The sequence below is a fragment of the Prunus mume genome, linkage group LG8 (genome assembly GCF_029339155.1).
Source record: "Prunus mume cultivar Tortuosa linkage group LG8, ASM2933915v1, whole genome shotgun sequence".
NCBI classification, from domain to species: domain Eukaryota; kingdom Viridiplantae; phylum Streptophyta; class Magnoliopsida; order Rosales; family Rosaceae; genus Prunus; species Prunus mume.
Genome location: NC_142705.1, coordinates 8,558,595 through 8,583,549, shown reverse-complemented (window position 1 = coordinate 8,583,549; position 24,955 = coordinate 8,558,595). Strand labels below are relative to the sequence as shown.

At 37.4% G+C, this 24,955-nt stretch overlaps 4 protein-coding genes and 1 pseudogene across 7 annotated transcripts; 1 reads left to right on the top strand and 4 right to left on the bottom strand.

Annotated features, from left to right (window-relative positions):
• The first annotated feature begins 61 nt into the window (after positions 1-61).
• Positions 62-1,693, top strand: LOC103339938 (NAD(P)-binding Rossmann-fold superfamily protein). Its single transcript, XM_008243298.3, has 3 exons — positions 62-582; positions 771-864; positions 969-1,693. Exons 1-3 carry the CDS (start codon positions 181-183, stop codon positions 1,250-1,252), a joined length of 780 nt encoding a protein of 259 aa, XP_008241520.1. The 5' UTR covers positions 62-180; the 3' UTR covers positions 1,253-1,693.
• Positions 1,694-3,623: 1,930 nt separating this feature from the next.
• Positions 3,624-6,392, bottom strand: LOC103339939 (SAP domain-containing protein). Of its 2 annotated transcripts, none has more exons than XM_016796145.2 (9): positions 6,093-6,392; positions 5,729-5,843; positions 5,551-5,612; positions 5,414-5,465; positions 5,201-5,306; positions 4,900-4,998; positions 4,679-4,793; positions 3,956-4,529; positions 3,624-3,867 (listed from the first exon to the last, which is right to left on the bottom strand). In XM_016796145.2, exons 1-9 carry the CDS (start codon positions 6,331-6,333, stop codon positions 3,852-3,854), a joined length of 1,380 nt encoding a protein of 459 aa, XP_016651631.2. In that variant the 5' UTR covers positions 6,334-6,392; the 3' UTR covers positions 3,624-3,851. The 2 variants fall into 2 exon arrangements, with proteins under 2 accessions (XP_016651631.2, XP_008241521.2); XM_008243299.3 differs by having other exon boundaries at positions 5,729-5,846; positions 6,093-6,389.
• Positions 6,393-6,974: 582 nt separating this feature from the next.
• Positions 6,975-11,074, bottom strand: CRK (CDPK-related kinase). Its single transcript, XM_008243300.3, has 11 exons — positions 10,248-11,074; positions 9,587-9,717; positions 9,442-9,483; positions 9,167-9,275; positions 8,953-9,031; positions 8,567-8,863; positions 8,378-8,490; positions 8,081-8,188; positions 7,937-7,999; positions 7,674-7,841; positions 6,975-7,473 (listed from the first exon to the last, which is right to left on the bottom strand). The coding sequence occupies exons 1-11, from the start codon at positions 10,803-10,805 to the stop codon at positions 7,333-7,335; spliced, it is 1,809 nt and encodes a 602-aa protein (XP_008241522.2). The 5' UTR covers positions 10,806-11,074; the 3' UTR covers positions 6,975-7,332.
• Positions 11,075-16,184: 5,110 nt separating this feature from the next.
• On the bottom strand, positions 16,185-19,714 carry LOC103339944 (Phosphoglycerate mutase family protein). 2 transcript variants are annotated; one of them, XM_089043081.1, is made up of 8 exons: positions 19,696-19,714; positions 19,467-19,594; positions 19,198-19,276; positions 18,355-18,405; positions 18,138-18,248; positions 17,638-17,769; positions 17,013-17,088; positions 16,185-16,639 (listed from the first exon to the last, which is right to left on the bottom strand). In XM_089043081.1, exons 2-8 carry the CDS (start codon positions 19,505-19,507, stop codon positions 16,416-16,418), a joined length of 714 nt encoding a protein of 237 aa, XP_088899207.1. In that variant the 5' UTR covers positions 19,508-19,594; positions 19,696-19,714; the 3' UTR covers positions 16,185-16,415. The 2 variants fall into 2 exon arrangements, with proteins under 2 accessions (XP_088899207.1, XP_016651787.2); XM_016796301.2 differs by lacking the exon at positions 19,696-19,714 and having other exon boundaries at positions 19,394-19,677.
• Positions 19,715-20,401: 687 nt separating this feature from the next.
• LOC103339943 (phosphoglycerate mutase-like protein 4) lies at positions 20,402-23,440 on the bottom strand (annotated as a pseudogene). Its single transcript, XR_016122818.1, has 7 exons — positions 23,235-23,440; positions 22,988-23,066; positions 22,236-22,286; positions 22,017-22,127; positions 21,509-21,639; positions 21,079-21,154; positions 20,402-20,754 (listed from the first exon to the last, which is right to left on the bottom strand). The product of XR_016122818.1 is annotated as a phosphoglycerate mutase-like protein 4 (transcript).
• Between the last annotated feature and the right edge of the window lie 1,515 nt (positions 23,441-24,955).

Sequence of the window (24,955 nt, the reverse complement as noted above, 5' to 3'; positions counted from 1 at the left end):
CACAGAACCATAATTAGAGAGACTTGGGCTATAAAAGACGGGGCCAACAATACTATGCCTCAGAAAAGAGGCAAGGACTGAGGCGTCACGTAGCAGATCCTAGCCCTTTCCAAGCCACGCTACTCTTACATATCCCACAACCATATTTCCACTTCCTTCTCCTACCCTAAAGCTATAGTGATGATGAGAAGCATAGCAAACTCAGCTCCTCAGCGGGGTATAGCCGCCATCGTGGGCGTTGGGCCGAAGCTGGGCCGCTCCATCGCCCGAAAATTCGCCCACGAAGGCTATACCGTCGCTATTCTAGCCCGCGATCTTGGGAGACTCTCAAAATTCGCGGACGAGATCGCGAGGGAAGAAAAAGCCCAAGTTTTCGCCATACGGATCGACTGCTCCGAGTCTAGAAGTGTGAGGGAGGCATTTGAAGGGGTTTTGTCTTTGGGTTTTGTGGAGGTGCTGGTCTACAATGTCTGCCAGCAGCCCCCCAATTGGCACCCCACCCACTTCACCGACATCCGCCTCGACTCTTTCGAGAAGTCCCTTGCCGTGTCTTCTGTCGGAGCCTTTCACTGTGCTCAACAGGTACGAACATAGTGACGTAATCAATAGTTCAGATTCACAGGCGAGCAATATAAACTGATCTGAAAATTTATATTAGTCCATAAAAGTGAGAACTAACTTAATTTAACGGTTCATATTCACAGTCTGACAAAATTGTCCGGTAATAAAATTAACATCTATGTTAAACATATGGGATTCATTAATTGAAGGTTCTTCCGGGAATGGTGGAAAGAGGAAAAGGGACGATTTTGTTTACAGGGTGTTCAGCTTCACTCAATTGCATTGCTGGCTACTCTGAGCTCTGTAAGTACAACTACTTCAACATTGATTTTCAAAGTTTAATTTCTTACCGTGGCCGAAGAAATTTATGCCTGATGGTAACAACACGTGACATGCGAGGTTATCAGGCTGTGGAAAATTTGCGTTGAGAGCACTGTCACAGTGCCTGTCCATGGAGTTTCAACCGCTGGGTGTACACATAGCGCATGTTATCATCGGCGGGGTGATTGGCCAACCTAGAGGGGGTCAATCGTCGTCGTCGACCGCTTCGCTGAGGACGATGTCGTTCGAGGACGGGTCAATGGACCCGGATGCGGTGGCTCAAACCTACTGGCAGTTGCACGTCCAAGACCGGAGTGCTTGGACCCAAGAGATCGACCTCCGTCCCTCTCACCCACCCAGATTCTGTTAGAAGCCAATTAATAATATCAATAATAAGCAATTGGCTCCACATAATCATGGTGATCATCATTTATATTATATGTATGCTTAAAATTCTTTATATTTCCTCTTTGCTTTACTTACTTTAGAAAGAGTTGAAGACACCATGAAGCCAGTTTGCGAGGGCCACTTGCCCTTGAGCTAGGGACAACTCGGGGAGGAGCCAGCTCCCGCTGGCAGAGGTTCCAATCTATCTCCCAAGTGGTGTGGAACTGAGGGCCCAGATTAAAAGATGGGTATGGTGGGGCCACCATTTCTCTGCTGCATTTATAATTTACACTAGTGCCACTTTTCTGTACTTCCCCCCTTGCCAAATCAAAACCCAAAATAAGAAGGGTAATGCTATACTTTCTATATGTTTATAACACAATGTGTACCACACTTCTAATAAATGTGGAGCTCACCAATACAACGGGAATATAATTAGTTTTTATTGTGTAAATAATGTGATTTTTGTGTGTGTGTGTAATAGTTATTTTGAGTTAATGTGATTTTAAAAAGATGAGGTTTGTGTGACTCTAATAATTTAATTAAATGATGTTTTTAATTGATTGTGAATCTGATGTCGGCTCGATGCAACATTTTCCATTATGTGTGGCGAAGATGAAGGATCTAGTTTCCTCTGTTTTGGATTGAGGGATCAAAAAATTATCTAGTTGAAAAGGCCTGGAATAGAAAAGAGTAGGAGGAGGCCTACAAGGTTGCGAACAGGGTTTGCATGGATAATAATAGGACTTCGTGTTTCGATTCAGGACACACAAAGTTTTGGAATATTGCAAAAGAAAAAAAAAGGGAGCATTGTACTATGACTAACTTTTTGCTGAAGTGTCTCATCACAGACTTAAAGAATAAGATTTGATGATAGCGTAACTCACAATCTTGCATAATCATACAAAACATGCAGAGATGATTTCTTACCGTTGATGCATGCAAACTCACAATCCACCATACAGTAGCGACTGAATTTAGCATTCTTTGTGAGTAATGTAATGTACTATAGTGTTTTTAAAAGAGCCGTCATTCAACGGACCCGCAAGCGATTAAAGTTACTTGGATGATGCAACCAAGGTTCCCTCCCTGCCCAACTAGTAGCTGTAGGGAGTGGGGACAAGGGACGTCTAGGGAAATGACAGAAATGAAATGAGAGCAAGACGCATACAACTGTGTAAGTCCCATCTTAAAAGTTCGTTACAGCAACCTGCCTTCACTCTCTTGATACTCCAGACTCCACGACACCTTATCAGAAGTGACCTTTCCTTCTATTTCTCCCCTCTCCCCAATTCCAATTTTTTCTTTTGTCATCATATTCTATCAAGACGAAAGCAAACTACTTAGCCGTAGATAAATGACGTTCACATTCATCAACGGTTGATAGTCACATTAAAGTGTAGGCGACTGTTACTAGCACAACTACTACATTTATATCCAAGTACGAACTCCTTACTATTTTTTTCAAGGAAGGACTTTACCAAAGCCAACTACAACTGCCCTTGGCAAGGGGGATAAGAGACCTAAACCCTAACTGACCAATAGCTATTAGCTTCGGAAGCATTTATATTGGAGCTACCTGCAATGTGAGGCTAAATTATACCAAAGCTACAATTCTCAACAATTAATACCATCACCACCTCCGTCAGAAAAGGCACCAAAGCAAGTCCGCAACACAACCACTCAAGCTGGTCTCATGCTTTATTGATGCCATCTCTAGCAACCACAATGAAAAAGAACAACAATTTCAATCTAGCAATAGTAATTCACACACAACTATGATTAAGAAACCATTTTCATTCAAATTCATCGAGCAGTTTTTTCCAAATTTTGAAAAACAAGAAGAGCATAAAACTAAATCAACTTATAAATACAATGTGATTGTGACCTAGGTGTTAACTTTATCCTTGAAATTGCCTCCTTATGACCACACAACAGTCGCACATATGATATCATATGCCGTGGTTTTTTTGGTTTTCGGTTTAGCATTAGAATTTGAACAGGTTCAAACTGGGGTGCCATGTGGGGGAGGGGGAAGCCACCACCACTATGGTAGGAACCCATTGGCACGTGCCGTGGTTTTCACTCAGCAAACTTTAGAATGTTGAGTTTAAGAACCCACAACATGAACTGAAACAGGAGGAATAACTCGCTTAAAGTAATATGGAATACCAGAGGAAATTACGGACAATATATGATTTGAAACTGAGAGGAAGGCAAGGAAAACAAGGAAAGGCTTTGCAGCTTGAGCATGATGGCAAAGCCAGAACTTCTGGTTAATTTAAAAAACTGAGCACAGATAGATAGGTACATATATATATATATATATATCAATGAAATAACTGTACCAGTTATTTATATAAAAACAATTATGGATTGAATTTTGACAAACATTCTTCACATATATACATAGGGAATCCCTAATGATTATGTCCACAAAAGGATGTAGTTGTATTTTCAAACTTCAAACTAGCAGTGTGGGTATGATCAACAGATCATCATCAAAAGGAAAAAGCGATACCGAATGAAATGCTGCGAGTTGAAACTTATTCCATAAATTGGGAATGGAATAGGTGCACACGTCATCTCTGTCCCATCCTGTAGTATCCCAATGAGAAGAAATAAGTCAGCATACAGAGGTCCAGTAATAACATACTATACTACGGAACAGAGCAATCTCTATAACCTCATCTGTCCATTTGTGTCAGCTCCTGAAATATAGGGATGAAATCGCCTGCCAAAATTCACACCTGGTAAATGATCCCAATTTTCAAGATTGCAGCCAGGAACTACATAACCATTGTGGCTATAATTGCTGTTACTGAACCTCTGAAATTGTGAGGCAGGTGCAATAAGTGTATCAACATTAGTTGTTACAGGATATCTCAACATGGTTGAATTCGAGTTCATGCCATGACTAAAAGACTGGAAAGGTACACTCCTGTGTTGAAATTCTAGTTGAGATTGGAGAGGTATTTGAGGGACAGGCTGTGAATGAAGAGCTGGAACTCTATCAATATTAAAGCAAGCTGGATTCTGATGCCTACTAAAACATTGAGAGGATTTACTCATTGCACTTCGTTGCGAAGTCAGCTGTTTTGATGGTAGGGCTGCTCGATGTTGACAGAAACTGTTATGGTTTGCAGATCCACGGGATGTCCTTTTTTGGAGTCTATCCAAATGCTTTCCCTTTTCTGATTCATTGTTTTTCCTAATTTGATTTGGTCTGGTAAAATGTGATTGTTTCTGACGTTTCACACCTGATCATATAATAGATAATCAAGATGGTAAACTCTTCATCTAAAAGAACGAAATACACAAACAATCTCTCTTGCATCTGGAGCAAAAGTAAGAATGATATTGTAAAAGAAGTAACATGCAAGTAAATGGCTTCGTTCCCTCCAAATACCTCCATTTGCAGCTGATTTCTTTGATTTTTTCATTGCTCTGACAAGTCTTGCTGCTTCACCTCGTCTGTGCTTCTCAGCAAGCACTTTTGATCTTTCAGCTTCATTACTCCAACGCTAAATGGTGGAAAAGAAAACATGCAAACAAACCAATATCTTAATAGTGCGTACCAGTTAATTTTTTTCTTTTAAAAAAACAAAAAAACATCACACGCACAGCTACCTGTCTAAAGGTTCTCAATCTATAGAGATTACGACCCTTCACAAGCAAAGGAAATAGAGGGCACAGCTTCTTTATTCCCCTGCTCCACAGCACTTCAACCTTGCACATCGGGAACATGGATCAGTTAGAAGAATCACTAAATAGCTACTAACAACAGGTTATGTAAATGTAAATTATCATCTCTCTATCGTGATTCCCTTTAACTTTTATATATGAACCTAAAATATTGGCAATGCCAACATATATAGCCCACAGCAAGTTAAACTTACTGCCAGAAGAACACATAAACCCTCAGGCTTACCGTAAAAGTATGTTGTTGTTTGGCTGCACCATAGCTTTCTTTGACAACCCTGCCAGCAACAGTTCTCTTCCCTAGAATCCTTCCGTGCCTTGTCACTTTATCAAATCTGTTTGAAATCAAACACTCTCACAACAACGAAAGAATTGAGGGTGCCACACAGAACATCACATAATAAAACTATAAAATAAAAAGAAATGGGATATGTCTGGATACTTCTCATAAACTTTCTGGGTGAAGAGCACGACATCTCCCTTGCAGACATCACCTGCAATGAACTGTAAACTTTAAGCACAAATTGATACAACACTGGTGAGTGAACACATGCATACGAAGTAAAGAAAGACATTAACCTGTACAATTAACTACAAAGGATGATTTAGCGTAAAGTGCTTCACCATTTCCATCTTTCAATCTAATATGAGAGTAAGCAAATCATTCAATCAAAATAAATATATATATAAATTAAGTCAGTGTCTACAAACAACAGAGAAAAATAAACAAGGACTCAAAATTCAGAGAACAACTCACCTCTGGTGCTCTTCGATTCTTTGTATACAAACAGATTTGGTTCCAAATATTCTGAGGCCGTTCCTCCGCAAATATGCTTTGCACTCTTTGAGATTTAAAGAATCCAAATCACTCCCTTCTGCCAAACACAATAAACAACGACAACATAAAACCTCGCTGTTTGCTTTACGTTAATCAGGGTTTAAAGTCCTTAATCAAGACCTAATCAAAGAAAACTCAACTCTAATACTCCACTTACGAAATCTAAAGCACCATTTCGAATTATCGGCAATTGAAAGAAGCATCGACATTGGAGACAGAGAAATGCGAGTGGAAATAGAAAAATCCAAAAAATTTGTCAACGAAAAAGGAAAAAAAGAAGAACCTTTGAGAGAGCGGATCACTTTGTTGCAGAGAGCCTCGTCATCGCCCTCCTCAATTTGCTCATCAGCATCGTCGTCCTCCTGCTCATCATTATAATCGTCGTTGTCACCTTCGTCGCCATCATCTTCTTCTTCTTCAGTGCCGCTGTCTTCTACTTGGTCGTTGTCGTCGTCTTCTTCTTCTTCTTCTTCAGAAGACGAAGAGATACAAATAAAAGCGCGCTTACCTTCCCTGCCGGCCATGTCATCCAACACAACGCCAAAAACCAAATCTACATTCGGTTTAGATACAAAATTTTACTCAAAAAAATTTAAAAATCTCTGTTTCAGGTTAGGGTAAAATGGGGATTTTGATATAATAACCGCTGGACCCACAAGAAGGCCTTTTGCGACATTGGAAACCATGCTGTCACTTTTTAGGCAATTCAACGCGTTGTGGGCCTTGCGGCCCAATCATTGACTGCATCCTTTCCTTAATCCCAATCCGTTCATAGAAATTTAGCGGGAAGCCCCTCGGGGTAAGCCAAACGACAACTTGATATTTATAAAAAAATAAAAAAGCGAAACGACATTGTTCTTCTACTAGTCAAATTCAGACAGGTCTTTGCCTTGTTTAAGCTGTTTCATTTCCATGGTTCAGAATTCTATTGGAGTTCCATGGGTGGGCAGTCGTTATCTGTTAAAGCATTGCGAGACCCACTTGCATTACCGGTTGACAGCTGGCCATCTTAGTGGGGATTGCTAACTATAACACTTATTTTATATTTCTATTGGTGTTACTAAATTTTTGGTTACGATAATCATAGGCGACAATGTGCCATTTGGAGGAGCCTCAACTGACACAAGTTAAAGAAAGTACAGTGCTGATCTGAATAAAAACAAGAAGATATAATGCTGCGCAAATAGTATTAAGAGGAAAGAGATGCTACAACATAATTGTGGGCATGTCCCACCAGTCTATTGTCAGAAACATGAAGTGTAATCGTCTAGTAAACCAGTTGAGGGCTATTCTAATCTGCAACTAAACACACTATACTAAAACTACAGATTTACAGTGGTAAAAAACACGACTGAGCTTCCGCTCGCGCACATACCAGGATGTTACTCCAGTCCCGAGTGTTTACAAGCCTGAGCTTAATCAAATGATTCATATTGGTCATACTGGGTCCGGGAAATTCTCAACCAGCTCGAAAGCATGGTTTTATGTGGGCAGCCTATACTTCTTGAATCTTATCAAACCTTTCATTGAGCTTTTGGTACAGTTCGGCTAGAAACCCCATGCAACAATTTGACAAATCCAAGGAAACTAAGCTTTCCATCAGTGTGCCTAATCCAATCGTGAAGAACTGCATGAACTGGGACGGAAGGGCTGAGGCCAAGTTCCTGCAACATTGTTAAGGATCAGTGTAAATTCATGCCTATGAACATTTTGACTTCTAGCTTCACTCATATTCTATAACCAATCTGGACAGAAAACTTTGCACTAAGATGGAAAATTTAATGTTCCTTTAAAGCTCAAAACTATTTACTACGAGGGCGGGGGCAAAAAGAAAAGCGCAAATTATTAATGCATGCACTCATACCGATGCCAGTTCCTCAATAACAATAGCCCTGTTGCCATCCTTCTCAAACAGCTCATAGGCACAACGAGCATGTTGCTCCCATCGATCAAGTGCCTCAAGTTGGTGGACACTTAGTGAAGCTGTACAAAATTCCTCAAAATCCATCCTTCTGTATTGCAATGCATTAAGCTACAAAAGAGAAGAAACGTAATGTTCCAGTAAGAATTAGGATAATATAAAATGTAATAAACTGCAACATCCATTACAATAGTCAAAGCCCCTACCGATGCTAGAAAATCAGCAATTCGTGCCTCCTTCATTGCATCAGTTGCATTTTTCATCAACGCCTGACAACATGGAGGAGTTCAGAAGCATGACTAACTAGAGATTGAGTTTAAATAAGTAAATACATTATGAAGGAAACCAACCGTTTTAATATTTTCTAAGCTTATTGTGCCATTTTTATTTGGTTCCAATAGTGCAAACTGCTCTTTCAAATAAGAAAGCTCGTCCACAGTCAACGTTTTGGAAAGCGACTGCAAAATGCCAATGTTGAGAGAAGTAAATAAGCCACTAGAAATAACCAAAAATGAGGATATAAAAATAAGCAAGCAAAACTGATGGAGAATAGGACGGCAAGAAAATTTGAAGGAATGTTAACCTCTAAAAGTCACCAGAACAATATTAGTTTACAATGTCAATTGAAAATGGCATCATATACACACCCTTAAAGCAGCTTTTCGGAGAGCTGATGAACGCATATAAACCTTCATGAGTTTGAATATTAATATATCCAGAGGAACTTTAACCTCATTAGAGTTTTTAAGCCAGGGATGACCTGTAATAGAAAGTAGTGAGTAACAGTTCAAAAATAATCATGCCAAAGCATTTTTTAGAGTGGATAAGGCACTCACTTAGGGCTTGAGCAGCAGTCATTCTTTTCCGTGGATCTTTATTTAATAGGCGCTTGACAAAATCTCTTGCCTCTGCAGACAGAGATGGCCAAGGTGGTTCATCAAAACTTGGATCAGCTTTTAGAACAGCCCGAAAGATGCCAGACTCAGTTCGAGCCCAAAATGGACGGCTGCCACACAAAAGAATGTATGCAATCACACCTACGCTCCAGACATCAGCCTCAGTAGCATAAGATCTATGTAGAACTTCAGGGGCTACGTAGTACGCACTACCAACAATGTCATTAAGCCTTTCATCTGCAAATATAATTAAACCATAAGAAACCATTGCCAAATTTTTATAGCTACTAAAAGAGCATGCACTGATTGAAGAACTGTCAACCAACCTGGTTTGACAAAATCTGACAAGCCAAAGTCTATAGCCTTCAACTGTGAATCCTCATCCTTTGACGAAAACAGAAAATTCTGAACAAGATACACTTAGATGAGTATACATGAATGTGAAATGAATGCAAGTTACAAACAACAACTTAATGCTTTAAGAAAAAATGCAGTTACAAAATGAATGCAAGTTACAACTCCAGAGGCCATATATCCTACCTCAGGTTTAAGATCCCGATGCACCACGCCTTGAAGGTGGCAAAACGCAACAACATTTAATATTTGTATCATGACGGTCCTTGCATCATCCTCCGTGTATTTCCCACCCCTGAAGAAAGGAATTAGAATATCCTTAATATGATAGGGTACCAGTTGCTGTTGAATTACCAACATTTTTTCCCATGACTTTTTATTTCCCAGTACATCAAGAACAACCAAAACATAAAAACTTCAAGACACGTGCATTCAAATCAAATAGGCACCAGAAGAAATACCTTGCAAGTATCCTATCTAAGAGCTCCCCTCCTTCACATAATCTGAAAAGTACAACAATTGAAGTTAAGAAATCCATAAGAAAGAAGGTCAAGACAAGTTTACAGAAACACATGAGTCCAAAAAAATGCAGTGATCAGGACTTACTCCATTACTATGTAGACATTATCATGGTCTTCAAAAGCATCATGGAATTTTACTAGATTGTTATGTCCGGTCAAAGCTTTCAATATCTTCACCTCCCTTCTCACATCCTCAATGGCAATAGCAGTAGTCATCTGACGTCAAAAACATAAAACAAAATCACCAAATAAGACAACACCAATACAATACGAATTTAAAAAACCGAGACAAATAGCAGAAGACAAAGCGTAGAAAGATACTAGAATAAAGCCAACTGTCAAAACAACAAAATGAGACAGGCTGCAGCAATCTGACTAGAACATAACCCGTTTCCAGAAGAAGATAAAACTAGCAAATCTACAGACAAACTAAATCGTATCACCACTTCATAGTTAGACCGCCAAGGAAATTATCAGGACTAAATGTCAACTTAGCCCATATCACAAAAACCATTTTTGCAGATAAAATATGCATCTCTTCTTTCTGGAAAGTATAACAATTACAAAAACCAAAATCGTTTCTGTGTTTCCTGTAAATCATGCGTCCGCCAACAGATCCAATTCAAACAATGCCAACGAAACGTTTTAAGGATCCATATAAATCACAAAGACGACTGATCATCGTCAGAATCCTAATTCACAAGTCAATTGATTAGTAAACTCAGTCAAACTGAGAAATTGCAAACCTTGGCTTTGGGGATGACTTTGACAGCGGCCTGTTGGCCCTTGAGCTCGCCCTTCTTAAACGTAGCTTTGCAAGTGTACCCAAAATGCCCTCTCCCAACCTCTTCACCAAGCTCATACTTGTTCCCAAAATGCTTGGAGAACCCAAAGCTCTTATCGAGCCCCGTCGCAGCCTCAGCCTCGCTCCCCTCCGGTATCGCCGCCTCATTCGGCTTCACGGACCCATGCCTCCTCAACAGAACCGCCCTTATATGCTTCGCCGGCGACGGCGGGGGGAACGGCCGCCTGAAGAACCGCTTGGGCGTCGAGTTGGAGCTCACATTCGCCGGAGATCTCGCCGGAGACTTCTTGGAGAAGAAGTAGTGCGCCGGGCTCGGACTGTAGAACGGGAAAAACGGCGACTTCTTGACGTTCTCCGCCTCAGGCTTGTCATCTCTAGGGTTTTCGCCATTGGCGGACGCGTCCGGTTGCTTAACAGAGCTTTGCTTGGTCTGTGGAGAATCGGATTTGGGAGATGAAGTGTGAGAGTTTGGGGAGGGTTTGGAGGTGCAAATACCCATTTGGGAAATCGATCAATCCTCCCCAAACAGACCCAGTCTGGGGATTTTATTTCACAATTCCGGGGTCAGAACATGGTTTTTATCTCAAAATTTTCAAATTCTCAAGAATTTAAAATTCCAATTTTTCTCTCTTTTTTTTTTCTTTCTAGCTGCGGATTTAAATTTGAACTCCTCGGAATTGGGCTTTGTTTGTCTCCGGGAATTAAGACTGGTGGTAAGAAGAGAGGTGGATAGGGGGGTCCAAATGGAAAGCGATAAAAAGGGAAAACGACGATGCGTTCGCTTAATTAATTAACTTATTAGTTAAAGTGGTTAAATAACTAATTTAATTAATTACGGATTAAGCTTCGTATCTCAATATTAATTATGGGAGTGGTCCAGCCTGTACGTATGAACAATCCACGTGGCGCGCGCTGGGTGGGTTGTTTTGATTAGTGATTAAAATAATGCTTAATTTAATTACTTAATTAATTCTGGTTTGCGGTGCCGTTAATTGGCCAATGAGCAACGTGATTGGACGGCCAATGAATGCGAAATTCCTTGTTATCGTTTTTGTAATTTCGCCTGTGAAAACAAAAGATCCGAAATGAAAATTTTGATCCGGTTAAAGCTTTTTGATGTGCGAAACAAAAAAAAGGGCTGAAAAGTCAAAACAGCGTCGTTTTCTTGCCTTTCTTCGTGGACAAGATACCTTTTGCGAAGTTATATATTTTTTTTAATATTTAATAATGTCAAATATTCACATGAGTAATTTCTTCTTCTTCTTTTTTTCTTTTTTTTTTTCATCTCAACTGAGTAAGCATAGACGCATTTGAATTTCTATTTTCATTTTAATAAATAATAAGCATAGACTTTTAAATCAGAGTGTGCAAAAATTATAGTACACAAAATAATCTAGGGAATAATCCATGTGATCTGCATGAATATTTCTTTGTCAAATAGTTTGGTATTTTATGATGCACATGGTAATAAATGCTTCCCCAACAACTTCCATACAAATTGGTTTGATTGTTATTGAAGACTTATTAAAATTACTATTTGTGTCTGCTATCGACTTAAATGTTTGTTTGTTTTTTTTTTTCCTCCAAAGTTAGAAAGAGAAAGAAGAGTATTCTTATACACACTGTTAAGGTGTTATGGGATTTGAATCGAAGACCAGTGATATGTCAATTAAGGTCATTTACCATTGAACTAGACCCCACTGTCGACTCAAATGTTTGTCAACATGCACAACCTTATATCTATTGATTGTTCATCACCAAATTATTTGCTTAGTAATAATAAGCATAGTATAAAATATCGATAATATCGACAAAATATCGAGAATATTATCATTTTTTTTGGATTACGGATATTTCGGAACGTATCCATACACATATCGTATAAATATCGATAATATTAACGATAATATAGGAAAATATCTATGTCTATAATTTCACCCATACTTCAGCAATATTTTGTCAAAATATCGCTATTATATCAAAAATCAAAAATATCGATGTAATGAAAAAAAAAGGGAAATAAAAAACACAAAGCACACACTCAAAGGGGATTCAAACCCTTGCTATTTCACTCATCCAACGCCTTAACTACCATGTTGTTTATGTTTTTGTGATAATATGCTAATATGTATATTTATATTGTTTTGTTTTAAACTGTTTTTGCAAGAATCAGATTTTCACATGAGAATGTGAGTCTTTGACCTTTCCTTTTGGGAATGAATTGAGAGGCTCATGGAAAAAATTTGATATCTAATCTTCAAATGATTTTGCTTATGGACAATGTCAACCAATCTCGGATCCATATGGGTGACATGTTAACAATTACATGCAAAATTATTTTAGGGATTTATCATTTGATGATTACTCTTCACAATACACTTTCTCTACACATAGAGATGACGAAGATAGTGAAAATTTTGAACCTCATATAGACTCTATGTGGTACTAAATCACTAATATATCTTACCATGCTATGTATAAAGTGTAAAATATTGTAGTAAATTATTATATATAAATGATTATGATGTGTTTAATCTTCATTCATTAATTACTACATATTTTATACACTCCCAATGTTTGTTAGCTCACTATATAATCAATTTAAATCAGTTAAACCCATCATGCAATGCATTTCCTTCCAATTTTTTGTGATAAACTAATAGATAATTGACTAAATAAACTTCCTCCAAAGTTTCAATAAAAATTTCCAAGTTTTTTTTTACAATTTCCGTGGTTTTTATTTAATTTTTATTTATATTGATAATATCTAATATCCGTATTTTTGAACTACCGATATCATCGATATTTTAGACCTTGATAATAAGGGAAAATGAAATTTTTGTAGGATGGTCATAATATGTTACTATCTTTTAGTTTCAATAAACCCCTTGTATTATAAATGGTTAGAATGTATAATAAGGTGGCATGATAATCCTACAAAATAATAATAAATCGATATGGAAAAAAAAAATTCGTGAAATTAGTAGTACAATACCTTAATAATTTTTATTTTTATTTTTTATGAGGCACTTGCGATTATAAATATAAATGCACGAGGTTTATGAGAACTATATTTATATTAATTAAGAAAAAAAACCCATCCCTTTCACAACTAATGAGGATAGTAAAGCAATAAACTTGCTAACCAAGAAAGGGATATTAGTGGACGCGTGGCTTTTTTATGAAAAAAACTTTAGAAAAGGGATATGAATTTGGACTTTAGGGAGCTTCCAATTCACATGAAATCGGCAGCAATAAATGAATAAGAAGGAAGCTTCAATTTGTTGTCTCCACCGAATTCTGCAATTTAATTTTCGGTTGATCCAGTCAAATTATTTTCGTACTAATTTCTTAAGCGTTTTAAAATTTCTTTTTCTTATGGATGTATTAAGATTTTTGCCTACAAAGTTTGATACCATGCAACAAATTAAAATTCCTTTTTGTCATCTTGCATATTGTCTCATGCATATCACTCAAGTTACAAAGTCTTAACGACTTTGTAATATCGTAACTCAATTTGTTTATTAATCCTGAAACGCATATCTTATAAGTTATAAGCATGAAACGATCCTTTTATTACTCATACAACCCCATCAAAACAAAATCCACTTAATTACTTAAGATAATAACAAAACCACAAAAAGAAAAGGTATATGATGATTATCTTCTTTGCATTTGATGAAGATAAATTTTTACATGTATTTGACCTAATATTCACAACATGCATGTGACACGAGTTATACATAACTAACAATAAATTTATCGGTTCTTCAACATTGATAAGAAGAAGAAAAAACCCGCTAAACTAAGAATAAATTGGTTAACTTCAAATCATGATGCTCCATGAAAATGAAATCAGATAAATATATTCATGTATAAATAAATCAGAGGCCTGAGAAAACCCAAAGCCAATTGTCCCCCACTAAATGGTAAACTCACATTCCAAACTCAAACAACATTCATTATGCATTATCTTGCTGCGCACCAAACACTATGGTCATGATTCAGCCCCCCACCAAAATCCAAACCACTTCATCTTAACAGCATCCAAAATTTTGATACATATTGTCCAGATATGATTGCATTTTTTCCTGCAATTGAGCCTCCTTCGTGTATATTATAGTTTTATTTAATTTACCATTTTTGGTTTACTAATCTTTCCAACACGGTCGGAATTTACATTTTTCATCGCATTTAATGACGATAAAAAAATGTGAACTTTTATCCTAAACTAACCATAGCAAACAACCTATATGAGATATGACAAAATCACGAAACAATAAAACAAAACTTTAGGTGCTATTTTGTCAAAATTTGAACATTACCTATTAAACTAGTAAGGTGGTACACCATATGATACATAAATGTGGTATGTCTGGTATTGTTCGAGAGACAATGACCCTTATAATAACAATAATAAACATTTTGATTATAATAATGGACTACAACCACAGTTTCATTGGATTGGCGCCAAATTTTTGGCCGATGCATCTAAAATGGCATATACATTGCACCATGTTCGAGCCTGCCAATGAAATCGAATGGGTTAAAAGAGAAAACCCAAACATGATGCAACTTAAAATTATTTTAGGGTTGACCCATCAAAAGACATCATCATTATACCAAATATATAATCAAGATGTTGGCAGAGAATAATTCCATTTTATTTTTATTTTATTTTTTTTGTCAAGTCAAAAAAGGATCTTTGAGATGCAGAAGTCAAAAAGATCTCTCAATGGAAAGTGAGAGAGAAAACACAAAAGGAACATGAAAATCCCAAATATAAATTATTAGAGTTGTCCACGTTTGGATAACTACCTGAGTATTTGTGATTTAATATGAGGAAGCCCCACGCAACGCATGACGCGCATGCTTACATAATTACATTGCCCATGAGATTAATAAGAAAATTTTATCATTGCTATTGAATCATTCTCTCCTTCCATCTTTTTTTTAGGGTCAATGTGTTTTATGATGATGCTTTCAGAGTTCGGATGCTGTGCTTTTATATTTCTACACTTGAGATCTTGTTTGTGGTCAAAATCATGTGTTTTTTTTTGGGTATCTTTTTAATATTTTTCTAACGGAAGTCATAAGTCTAATAAGTGCTTAATGTTGAATTCCAAAATTGCGACTACAAATACAATATCAATGTGGAAAGTATATTACAAAGTATATTACAAAGTATATTACAAAGTATACTACAAATACAATACTAATTTGTAGGTGATTACATGTATTTCGATTTTATGAATACTACCGAATGAAACTCCAAGTTTTAGTGATTAGAATCGACTTAAATCGAGTACCCATTATAAGCAATATTCTATCCCCCTCCCAGCCTCATTAAAGAGGGGTCCCATGGGGATAGCTCGGACCGGGAAAAATTGCCATCTCTAGCTGAACTCAGCACCCTTGCATGGGTCCTGAATATTTTGAACACTGGAGCTCATGGGGGTTTGAAGACTCTTCTCAACAATCAATCAGAAAACATTGTAACCATCTACTTGACAACCACTGTATACCAAATCATAATGAGAGCTACAACCGATTCTAATAAGCATATGCATCCAAAAGAATTTTTCATCTCAGAACAAAACTGCATTCCAATCAGAGAAAAAAACTCCAGCTCACATGATAGTTGCCCAAGTGATTTTGGGATGCATAAGACGGCATTTGTTCTATGATCTCAGTCATATCTTATGCTTGAACTTCTTCCAACCCAAGAAATGTGGTGCAGGTGGGTGGGTAGGTACGAGGTCACTGGGTCAGAATTGTGCAACTTTATTTTTATTTTTTTGGGTGCATGTGGTAGGTCAAGCAATACAACTTGCATTTTGGTTGTGGAAGTTGGCAACTTAAATGAAGATGCAAGCAATTTGCAATCCCAAAAATCATATCAATAAATTCAACTTATTGCTAAAATTGAAAAGTTGATGTCGATTGAACAATCATGTGGCTTTAGTCTTGGCCAATGAGATAACAAAACAAATTTCGGCATCAGCCGATCTAGGTCATACATATTGAAGGAAATTCTGACTGAATACTGATTAGTCAATTCCAGCATTCTATTGATTACTACAAATTATGAGAGCATCCCAATCACGAACTAACCAGATTTTTCGTCCCCGCCGAAACCTGATTGCAGATAACCTGTTGGGTTGAGGTGACTAACATCACCCCAGGATTTTATGGTCCATTTGCCGTCATCATACACGTGAATTATGTTGACGGATGTATTGAGTACTTTTGCAACAGACCTGCCATCCGGGGAAGCCTGTTTGTAGAGTGTTCTGATAAACCCTCCATGACTGACCAGAACTACTCGCTCTCCTGCAATTGAAACCAGCCAGGATATAAACATTCAGATTGCAACTTTGTGTCACCCTTACTCTACATTTGCATTTTTGTCGTGGCCGAGTTAAACTTTAAGAGGCAGCAAGGTCTTAATAACATTGGAATAGTTCCTACACGCATAGCATCAACAACAGCAAATGAACTAAAAGTGCTCATTGGGAGTTCAAACCATTCTATGACATGTGTTACATGTGACAAGGAAATAGTTGAACTGCAGTTTACCTAAGTACACCTCAAAATGGAAAGGGTATGGGATCATTCTGTTCACAAACTAACTAAAACTTGAATGAAGAAAGATTTAGCAAATTCCCAAGCAGTAAAGATACAAAAGAGATATCCCTAACCATACCTTTGTGCTTATTGCCAATTCTCTGCACTGAAGATGTGCAACGTTGATGAAGTTGATCACGACTTTCTCCACCACCCTGCATGTGTCAATGGAATACACATAAATTTGTATTGCAATCTCCAAAGCTAAAATTCATGCCCCCAAAGAATTTAGGGCATCCATTATTGTAATTACATATTGGTAGATTTTCACCCTTTCTGACCACAATATGACAGCCATGTGTCCTCCTTACCACGAATAAAACAGCAAAGTCCATAAGGAATAGGTCATCAACCAGACATTTATCACATGATTAGACAACATAGATCAATATTAGTACTACTACTATAGTACCATCCAAGCTTTTATGACAATCTCAAATCTTATATGTTCTGAGTCCTCTCTCTCCAAGGAGACTGGAGAATCAACCTTAGTCAGGTGCAAAGACAGGCAGTTCTAAGATTACAGAAAGACAGTAAAAAATGCATACTACCTCCAGCTCTAATAGGCTAGCTGTCATGGCAGAAAAATTCCATAATATTTCTCCATGGAGTACTTTTCTGATGTGGCTGTTAAACTTAGTTACAAAATTCAAACTACAAACTTTGATAAAGCCTCAGGCCCAAAATACAAAAAGATTGCTTACTGGAATCTCTTGGCATGTCTCACGAGATACAAAGGCCTGGTGAGCCTTAGGATTAAGTTTGGCAGCGTCGCGAAATACAAGGCCTTGAAGATCCCCTAAATGCCTTTCTCGTAAATCAACATCTGTTACAACCTGAAATTTAACCCAAGACTTTTATTTACATATAATGAATAGAAACATTCTCCCTTTTCCAAATTATGCATTGGCTTCATGTTATAAAAAATTCTTTTATCCAATTCCCATTGTCAGTAACATTCATACAGATGAGTTGATTACCAAGACATTGACTCCAAGTTTTTACTTAACTTATTACCAAAAGACAGTAATGTATGCATACCATGCAGCTTTCATTTTCGTGTCTGTCTGTTATATGGTTTAGAGCATCAAAGCACTTGCCGTAATATATACATTATTCATTACTCCAATGAAAACTGGTACTATCAATTATGCAATCAGCTTTACTACATGCAACAAGGAGCAACTTGAACAAAGTTACCAACCTTTATCCCCCCACACCTGGCTGCAATTATCTGTGCAGTTTCATAAGCTCGTGCTAAGTCAGAAGAATATACAACGGAGATCTTGGGCTCCTTGGATAACCTATCACCCACCTTCAAGAGTAAAAGCCAAATTTTCAGACATTATTGACCAAAGGATAAGACTCAAAACCTTCATGTGTCCCTCAAACAGCAAGTATATATAAAATTTATAACTTACTACAGCTGCTTGCTGCCTCCCGGCATCATTTAACTCAACATCCAGATGCCCCTGTCCAAAATAAATGCATTGACTCAATATTCAAATTTAGTTGTTTCAAAAAACAAGGATAAATTGCACTGATGATCCAGGAACTTTACTCGTGCCTCATCCTGGGCATAAAGCAGCCGAAATGAAAGCATACCAAGAACCTAGCCTTTGTTAAGGGGCGCTTTTGTAGTGTATAGGAACCACGAAAAAAGAAAGAAGAAAGAAGGAGTGCTTAAGATGGCTGGAAACTTTTTCAGGGGAATTTTTTTGACTGCTATGGCAACCAAGCTTGGCTCCTGTGGCAGCCACCCCCAAACTAGGCATTGCACCAATGGTTGCATTGTTTTTGTCTTTTGAACAAGAAAAAGGCAGTGTCTGCCATGGGCACCAAAAACATATTAACTGTTGATATAATGACGTGGTCACGTAGTAGTGGCAAATGTTGATTGGGGGTAAAGAACAACATTATGTTCCCACAAAAAAAAAATCTGATAAAATATGCAGAGTGTATACATGGAATTAGTTGCAGTCTTACAAACCATTCTTTTAATGATTACTTACATTTGCATAACATGTTCGATATAATCACAGAGTAAATAAGCTGTGAAATATAGACTTCGAACATAACATTTGAGATTGTGATATCAGCTAACTTCGAAATTTTGGCATCTCTACTCATCAAACAACTAACAAAAACCAGGTTCGCAAGGACGGGTAATCGCATAAAATGCATAACACTAGGAAACTTACCAAAAGATGCATAAATTTAAACAAAAAGATCAAACTTTTTAAAGGTTGAAGGAGAAAAAGGACCTGGATTCTTCCATCAGCATTCCAGGCCGTTTCACCGTGACGCAGTACTATGATCTCTGCGTAATCCGAGCCAACACAGCTGCATTGAATTCACCAGAAAAAATTTAAAAAGTTGAATAAAAAGCTTCTTCATTTTTTTTTCTTTTCAATTTATTACTTTCCAGCAATCTTGGCATTTGATAATTGATATACAAACCCTAATCGAGGAACTATGCGATTGGAACGAAACGGAGGATTTAGGTGCAAGGAGAATGAGAGTGAGATCGGACCTGGAATCGGACTCCGACTCGGGCACTGATGACGTTGCCATGGATGACTCGGCCGCACTGCGCCAACGTTAAGCTGTGCGCTCTGTGACGCCTGAGGAGGTTTAGTGAGAGGCAGAGGACTTGTGGCGCTGAGCATTTCAATAATTTTCAGGATCCAGAATAGAAGAATCTGAAAAAAAATTTCGGCACAACAAAATGGAATCTAAATTCTCGGTCAAAATTGTGGAACCTGATTCTCCCTCGTCGGCAGTAGGCCTACAGTTTACTTTCCCACCGATGCATTACTTTTCCCACCAATGCATGCACGCCAGCTAAGCCCAAATACTTTGGGAATTTTATCTTTTTGGGCAAAAAGCCCAAAATATCTTAATGATGAACATCTCAAAAATATCGTGCTTAAAATGGATTTATAGCTTAAGTAGATACAATAATTTATCATCCATTTGAGGTTTTGTATTTGATTCCTTACTCACACAATATTGCTTGTATTAACAAAGAATAAAATTCTTAAGCTTAAAACTGATGGGACTGCACTGCACTGTTGACATGTTTATTAATCCGTAATTAAGTGAGGAGTTGAATTGATGAGCCAAAATCCATATTCATATTGAAGTTGTTTACTAAACTATTTGAAATCGGAGTATGAATAATATTGATTTCTTATAAGTTTACTAAAATAAATTACCATGAATCGAAATTGAAACCAGTTTGATTACTAAAATGCACTTATTGTTGGATAAAAGTGGATGACAAATTTAGAATTTTCAAAATGGTGTGAAGATATAATTAGTAAAAAAGATGGATTCTTAATGGGTTAGTTCCCTATAAATTAGAATACCCTCCCATCCAATAGTCTAATTCCTCCAAAATCTAGAATTCATCTCTTGATTTTGGGTGGCCTCACTTGCATTTTCATTCCTTGATCCTTAATGAGATAATGAAACAAATTTCGGCATCAGCCGATCTAGGCCATGCATATTGAATGAAATTCTGAATGAATAGTGATTAGTAAATTCCATCATTCTATGGATTACTACAGATTACGAGCGCATCCTAAGAACGAGCTAACCAGATTTTTCGTCCCTGCCGAAATCGGATTGCAGAGAACCTGTATGGTTGAGGTGACTAACATCACCCCAGGATTTTATGGTCCATTTGCCGTCATCATACACGTGAAATATGTTGACGGATGCATTGAGTACATATCTAACAGACCTGCCATCCGGGGAAGCCTGTTTGTCGAGTGTTTCAATAACCGCTCCATGACTGACCACAACTACTCGCTCTCCTGCAATTGAAACAAGCCAGGATATAAACATTCTGATTGCAACTTTGTGTCACCCTTACTCTAAATTTGCATTTTGTTGTTGTGGCGGAGTTAAACTTTAAGAGGCAAGCGACAACAGCAAATGAACTAAAAGTGCTCACTGGGAGTTCAAACCATTCTATGACGTGTGTTAAATGTGTGACAAGGAAATAGTTGAACTGCAGTTTACTTAAGTACACCTCAAAATGGAAAGGGTATTGGATCATTCCATTCGCAAACTAAGTAATACTTGATTGAAGAAAGATTTTGCAAATTCCCCAACAAAAGAGACATCCCTAACCATACCTTTGTGCTTATTGCCAATTCTCTGCAATGAAGATGTGCAACGTTGATGAAGTTGATCGCGACTTTCTCCACCACCCTGCATGTGTAGAACAGTAGAATAACATTAAATTGTATTGCAATCTACTAGTATAGTACCATCCAAGCTTTTATGACAATGTCAAATCTTATATGTTCTGAGTCCTCTCTCCCCAAGGCCAAACTAGGGACTGGAGCGTCAACCTTAGGTGCAAAGACAGGCAGTTCCAACATTACAGAAATACAGTCCAAAATGTAGACCTAGACCTCTAATACGCTAGCTGTCATGGGCAGACAATTCCATAATATTTCTCCATGGAGTACTTTTTATGATGTGGCTGTTAAACTTAGTTATAAAATTCGAAGTACTAACTTTGATAAAGCCTCAGGCCCAAAATACAAAAAGATTGCTTACTGGAATCTCTTGGCATGTCCATGAGATACAAAGGCCTGGTGAGCCTTAGGATTAAGTTTGGCAGTGTCACGAAATACAAGGCCTTGAAGATCCCCTAAATGCCTTTCTCGTAAATCAACATCTGCTACAACCTGAAATTTAACCCAGGACTTTTATTTACATATAATGAATAGAAACATTCTCCTTTTCCAAATTATGCATTGGCTTCATGTTATAAAAAATAAAATAAAATAAAAATCTTTTATCCAATTCCCATTGTCAGTAACATTTATACAGATGAGTTGATTACGAAGACATTGACTCCCAAGTTTTTACTTAACTTATTACCAAAACACAGTAATGTATGCATACTATGCAGCTTTCATTTTCACGTTTGTCTGTTATATGATTTTGAGTATCAAAGCAGTTGCTGTAATATATACATTATTCATTAATTCAATGAAAACTGGTGTTATGAATTATGCAATCAGCTTTACTACATGCAACAGGGAGCAATAAAGTTACAAACCTTCAGTCCGCCGCACCTGGCTGCGATTATCTGCGCAGTTTCATAAGCTCTTGCTAAGTCAGAAGAATATACAAGGGAGATCTTGGGCTCCTTGGATAACCTATCACCCAACTTCGAGAGTAAAAGCCAAATTTTCAGACATTATTGACCAAAGGACATAAGACTCAAAACCTTCATGTGTCCCTCAAACAGCAAGTATATATACAATTTGTAACTTACTAGAGCTGCCTGCTGCCTCCCAGTATCATTTAATTCAACATCCAGTTGCCCCTGTTCAAAATAAATGCATTTACTCAACTTTTAAATTTAGTTGTTTCGAAAACAAGGATAAATTGCACTGATGATCCAGGAACTTTACTCGTATGTCATCCTGGGCATAACGCATCAGAAATGAACACATACCAGGAACCTAGCCTTTTCTAAGGGGCACTTTGGTAGCATATTGGAACCACGAAAAAAAGAAGAAGAAAAAAGGAGTGCTTAAGATGGCTTTTTATGGGAAATATTTTTGACTGCTATGGCAACCCAAGCTTGGTGGCTCCTGTGGCAGCCACCCCAAAACTGGGCATCGCACAAATGGGTGCATTGTTTTTGTCTTTTAAACAAGAAAAATGTAGTGTCTGCCATGGGCACCAAAAACATATTTAAACAATGAACAAAAACATATGTTGATATAACGACGTTGATGTTGAACAAATGGCAGAATGGATTGAAGAATAAATGGACCAAAGAATGGAAAAGGGTCGCAGCTGGAATTTACAGATTTGGTGTCAGAGTTCCGAATGGATCATACGATGCCTTTATGGGTAATCGCATAATATTAGCATCTCTACTCATCCAACAACTAACAAAAACCAAGTTCGCCAACACGGGAAATCGCATAAGATGCATAACATTAGAAAACTTACCAAAAGATGCCTAAATTTAAACAAAAACATTAAACTTTTTAAAGGTTGAAGTGAGAAAAAGACCTGGATTCTTCTATCAGCGTTCCAGGCCGTTTCACCGTGACGCAGTACTATGATCTCCGCGTAATCCGAGCCAACACAGCTGCATTGAGTTCACCGGAAAAAAATGAATAAAAATTAAAATTTCAATTTTATTACTTTCCAGCAGTCATGGGATTCGATCATTGATATACAAACACTAATCGAGGAACTATGCGATTGGAACGAAACGGATAATTTACTTGCAAGGAGAATGAGGGTGAGATCGGACCTGGAATCGAACTCCGCCATGGACGACTCGGGCACTGATGACGTTGCCATGGACGACTCGGCCGCACTGCGTCAACGTTAGCCTGGCGCTATGTGACGACTGCGGAGGCTTACTGAGAGACTGAGCATTTCACTAAATTTCAGGATCCAATTCCAAATAGAATAATCTGAATTTCCTCAGCAAAATAATGGAATCTGATTCTCTCTTGAATTGTAGGCCTACAGTTTACTTTCCCACCAATGCATGCCCCCCACTTGATGCATATTATTGGGCTCCAAATACTTTGGAAAGTCTTTTTAATTTTTTGGCCCAAAAAGCCCAAAATTTCATAACGATGAACAACTCAAAGTTTTCTGAGATTAAAACGGACTTATATCTTAACAAAGAAATGAATTTGAGGTTTTGCATTTGCCTCCTGCCTCATACAATATTGCTTGTATTAACAAAGAGATGAATTTCGAAGCTTCAAACTGATGGGACTATACTGAAAGTATACGTTTAAGGTTAGCAAATGAATTGTTGATATGGATTAAGTATCAAGGTAGCGTATCAGCCGCCTTGAATCCAAGTTAGATCCCCTCCATGTATATTACAATAGTTTATAATAACGTTTTATAAAAATAAATAAATAAATGTTAGCAAATGAACTGTTATTCTTATCTGGACCAGCGTAAAGAACAAAATGAACCTATTGCTATTTTGAAGCCCAAATGTTGAGGTTGATTTTCATTTAGACAGTAGTGGCCCAATGCATATGAGTATCGGCATCATGCTAACTATGACATGGAGGATTTTTTTAGTCATTCTATAATGAAGGCTATAGCCCTCCTTAGTTGACGTTGTATATTTTAATTGTTGGATTATGCTAACTAATTTGATCTAATAGTTAACTAATTTAATTCAACGATTAAGAGATATGGTATCACATAAAGGCCATGTATAAGACTCTCACTATAGAATTCTTGTACCAAAGGTTTCATTGCTTATATGGCAAGGCATGATGAAGGTAAGTCCAAGTCCAACAACCCATGAACGATGAAACTTCCTTTTTGCCTTTTGGCAAAGATGAAATGGAAATTTTGTTATCTAGAAACGTGGAACATGCATGCTTCACCTATAAAAGTAAAAGTGAAACATTTGTAATGAATATTAATGATTTTTTTATTTTTTTATCAAGAAGGTGAAAAACTTCATTTAATAATCAGTCAAGTACAAAAATTCTTTGCAAACCAGACGTCGTCTATGTGGCTCATTAAAATCTTGTCTTGAAAATCCGCAGTGGATGGAAATACAGTCAAAGAAAAAGAATACCACAACATCTTTCCTGAATATTAATGATTAAACATGTTTAAACACTACTAATGTCATTTTAACCTGACGAAAGTGGGCATTTTCAATTTTTCTGATCGTTCTTGAAGTATAAGTAAGAAAGCGATCAAATATATTTTACTATGAACTTTACATGCGCCTCGTGGAAGCACACGCATAAATAGGTCGTTGTACCAGCATGATCGGGCTATTAGTCTTCCATCAATCATTAAGAAACTGAAAACTTTATAGATAATGGAATTTAATTTATTCGTAATGGATTAGGCACAGCCTTCCGAGAAAAGAGATTAGAATTTATTCGTAATTTTAAATGCGGTTACTTCCTAATTCACGTGCTGCTTCTGGCATCTTTCAACAAATGGCATCAATACAAATCACGCATGGAGCCCGAA

Bases quoted from the DNA above. Each gene is read 5' to 3' on its own strand.
- LOC103339939 (XM_008243299.3), bottom strand. From the start codon at position 6,333: ATGGCCGGCAGGGAAGGTAAGCGCGCTTTTATTTGTATCTCTTCGTCT. The intron at 5,613-5,728 runs GTGAGTTGTTCT...CTCTCATATTAG, and splicing joins AGAATCGAAGAGCACCAGAG to ATTGAAAGATGGAAATGGTG. The intron at 4,530-4,678 runs GTATTTGGAGGG...TTATATGATCAG, and splicing joins GAAATCAGCTGCAAATGGAG to GTGTGAAACGTCAGAAACAA.
- CRK (XM_008243300.3), bottom strand. From the start codon at position 10,805: ATGGGTATTTGCACCTCCAAACCCTCCCCAAACTCTCACACTTCATCT. The intron at 9,032-9,166 runs GTAGGATATATG...TATCTTGTTCAG, and splicing joins ATCGGGATCTTAAACCTGAG to AATTTTCTGTTTTCGTCAAA. The intron at 8,864-8,952 runs GTTGGTTGACAG...TTATATTTGCAG, and splicing joins GTCAGATTTTGTCAAACCAG to ATGAAAGGCTTAATGACATT.
- LOC103339944 (XM_016796301.2), bottom strand. From the start codon at position 19,602: ATGCTCAGCGCCACAAGTCCTCTGCCTCTCACTAAACCTCCTCAGGCG. The intron at 19,277-19,393 runs GTTTGTATATCA...AATTCAATGCAG, and splicing joins CGCATAGTTCCTCGATTAGG to CTGTGTTGGCTCGGATTACG. The intron at 17,089-17,637 runs GTAAGCAATCTT...TGACACATGCAG, and splicing joins AGACATGCCAAGAGATTCCA to GGTGGTGGAGAAAGTCGTGA.
- LOC103339938 (XM_008243298.3), top strand. From the start codon at position 181: ATGATGAGAAGCATAGCAAACTCAGCTCCTCAGCGGGGTATAGCCGCC. The intron at 583-770 runs GTACGAACATAG...CATTAATTGAAG, and splicing joins CCTTTCACTGTGCTCAACAG to GTTCTTCCGGGAATGGTGGA. The intron at 865-968 runs GTAAGTACAACT...CGAGGTTATCAG, and splicing joins TGCTGGCTACTCTGAGCTCT to GCTGTGGAAAATTTGCGTTG.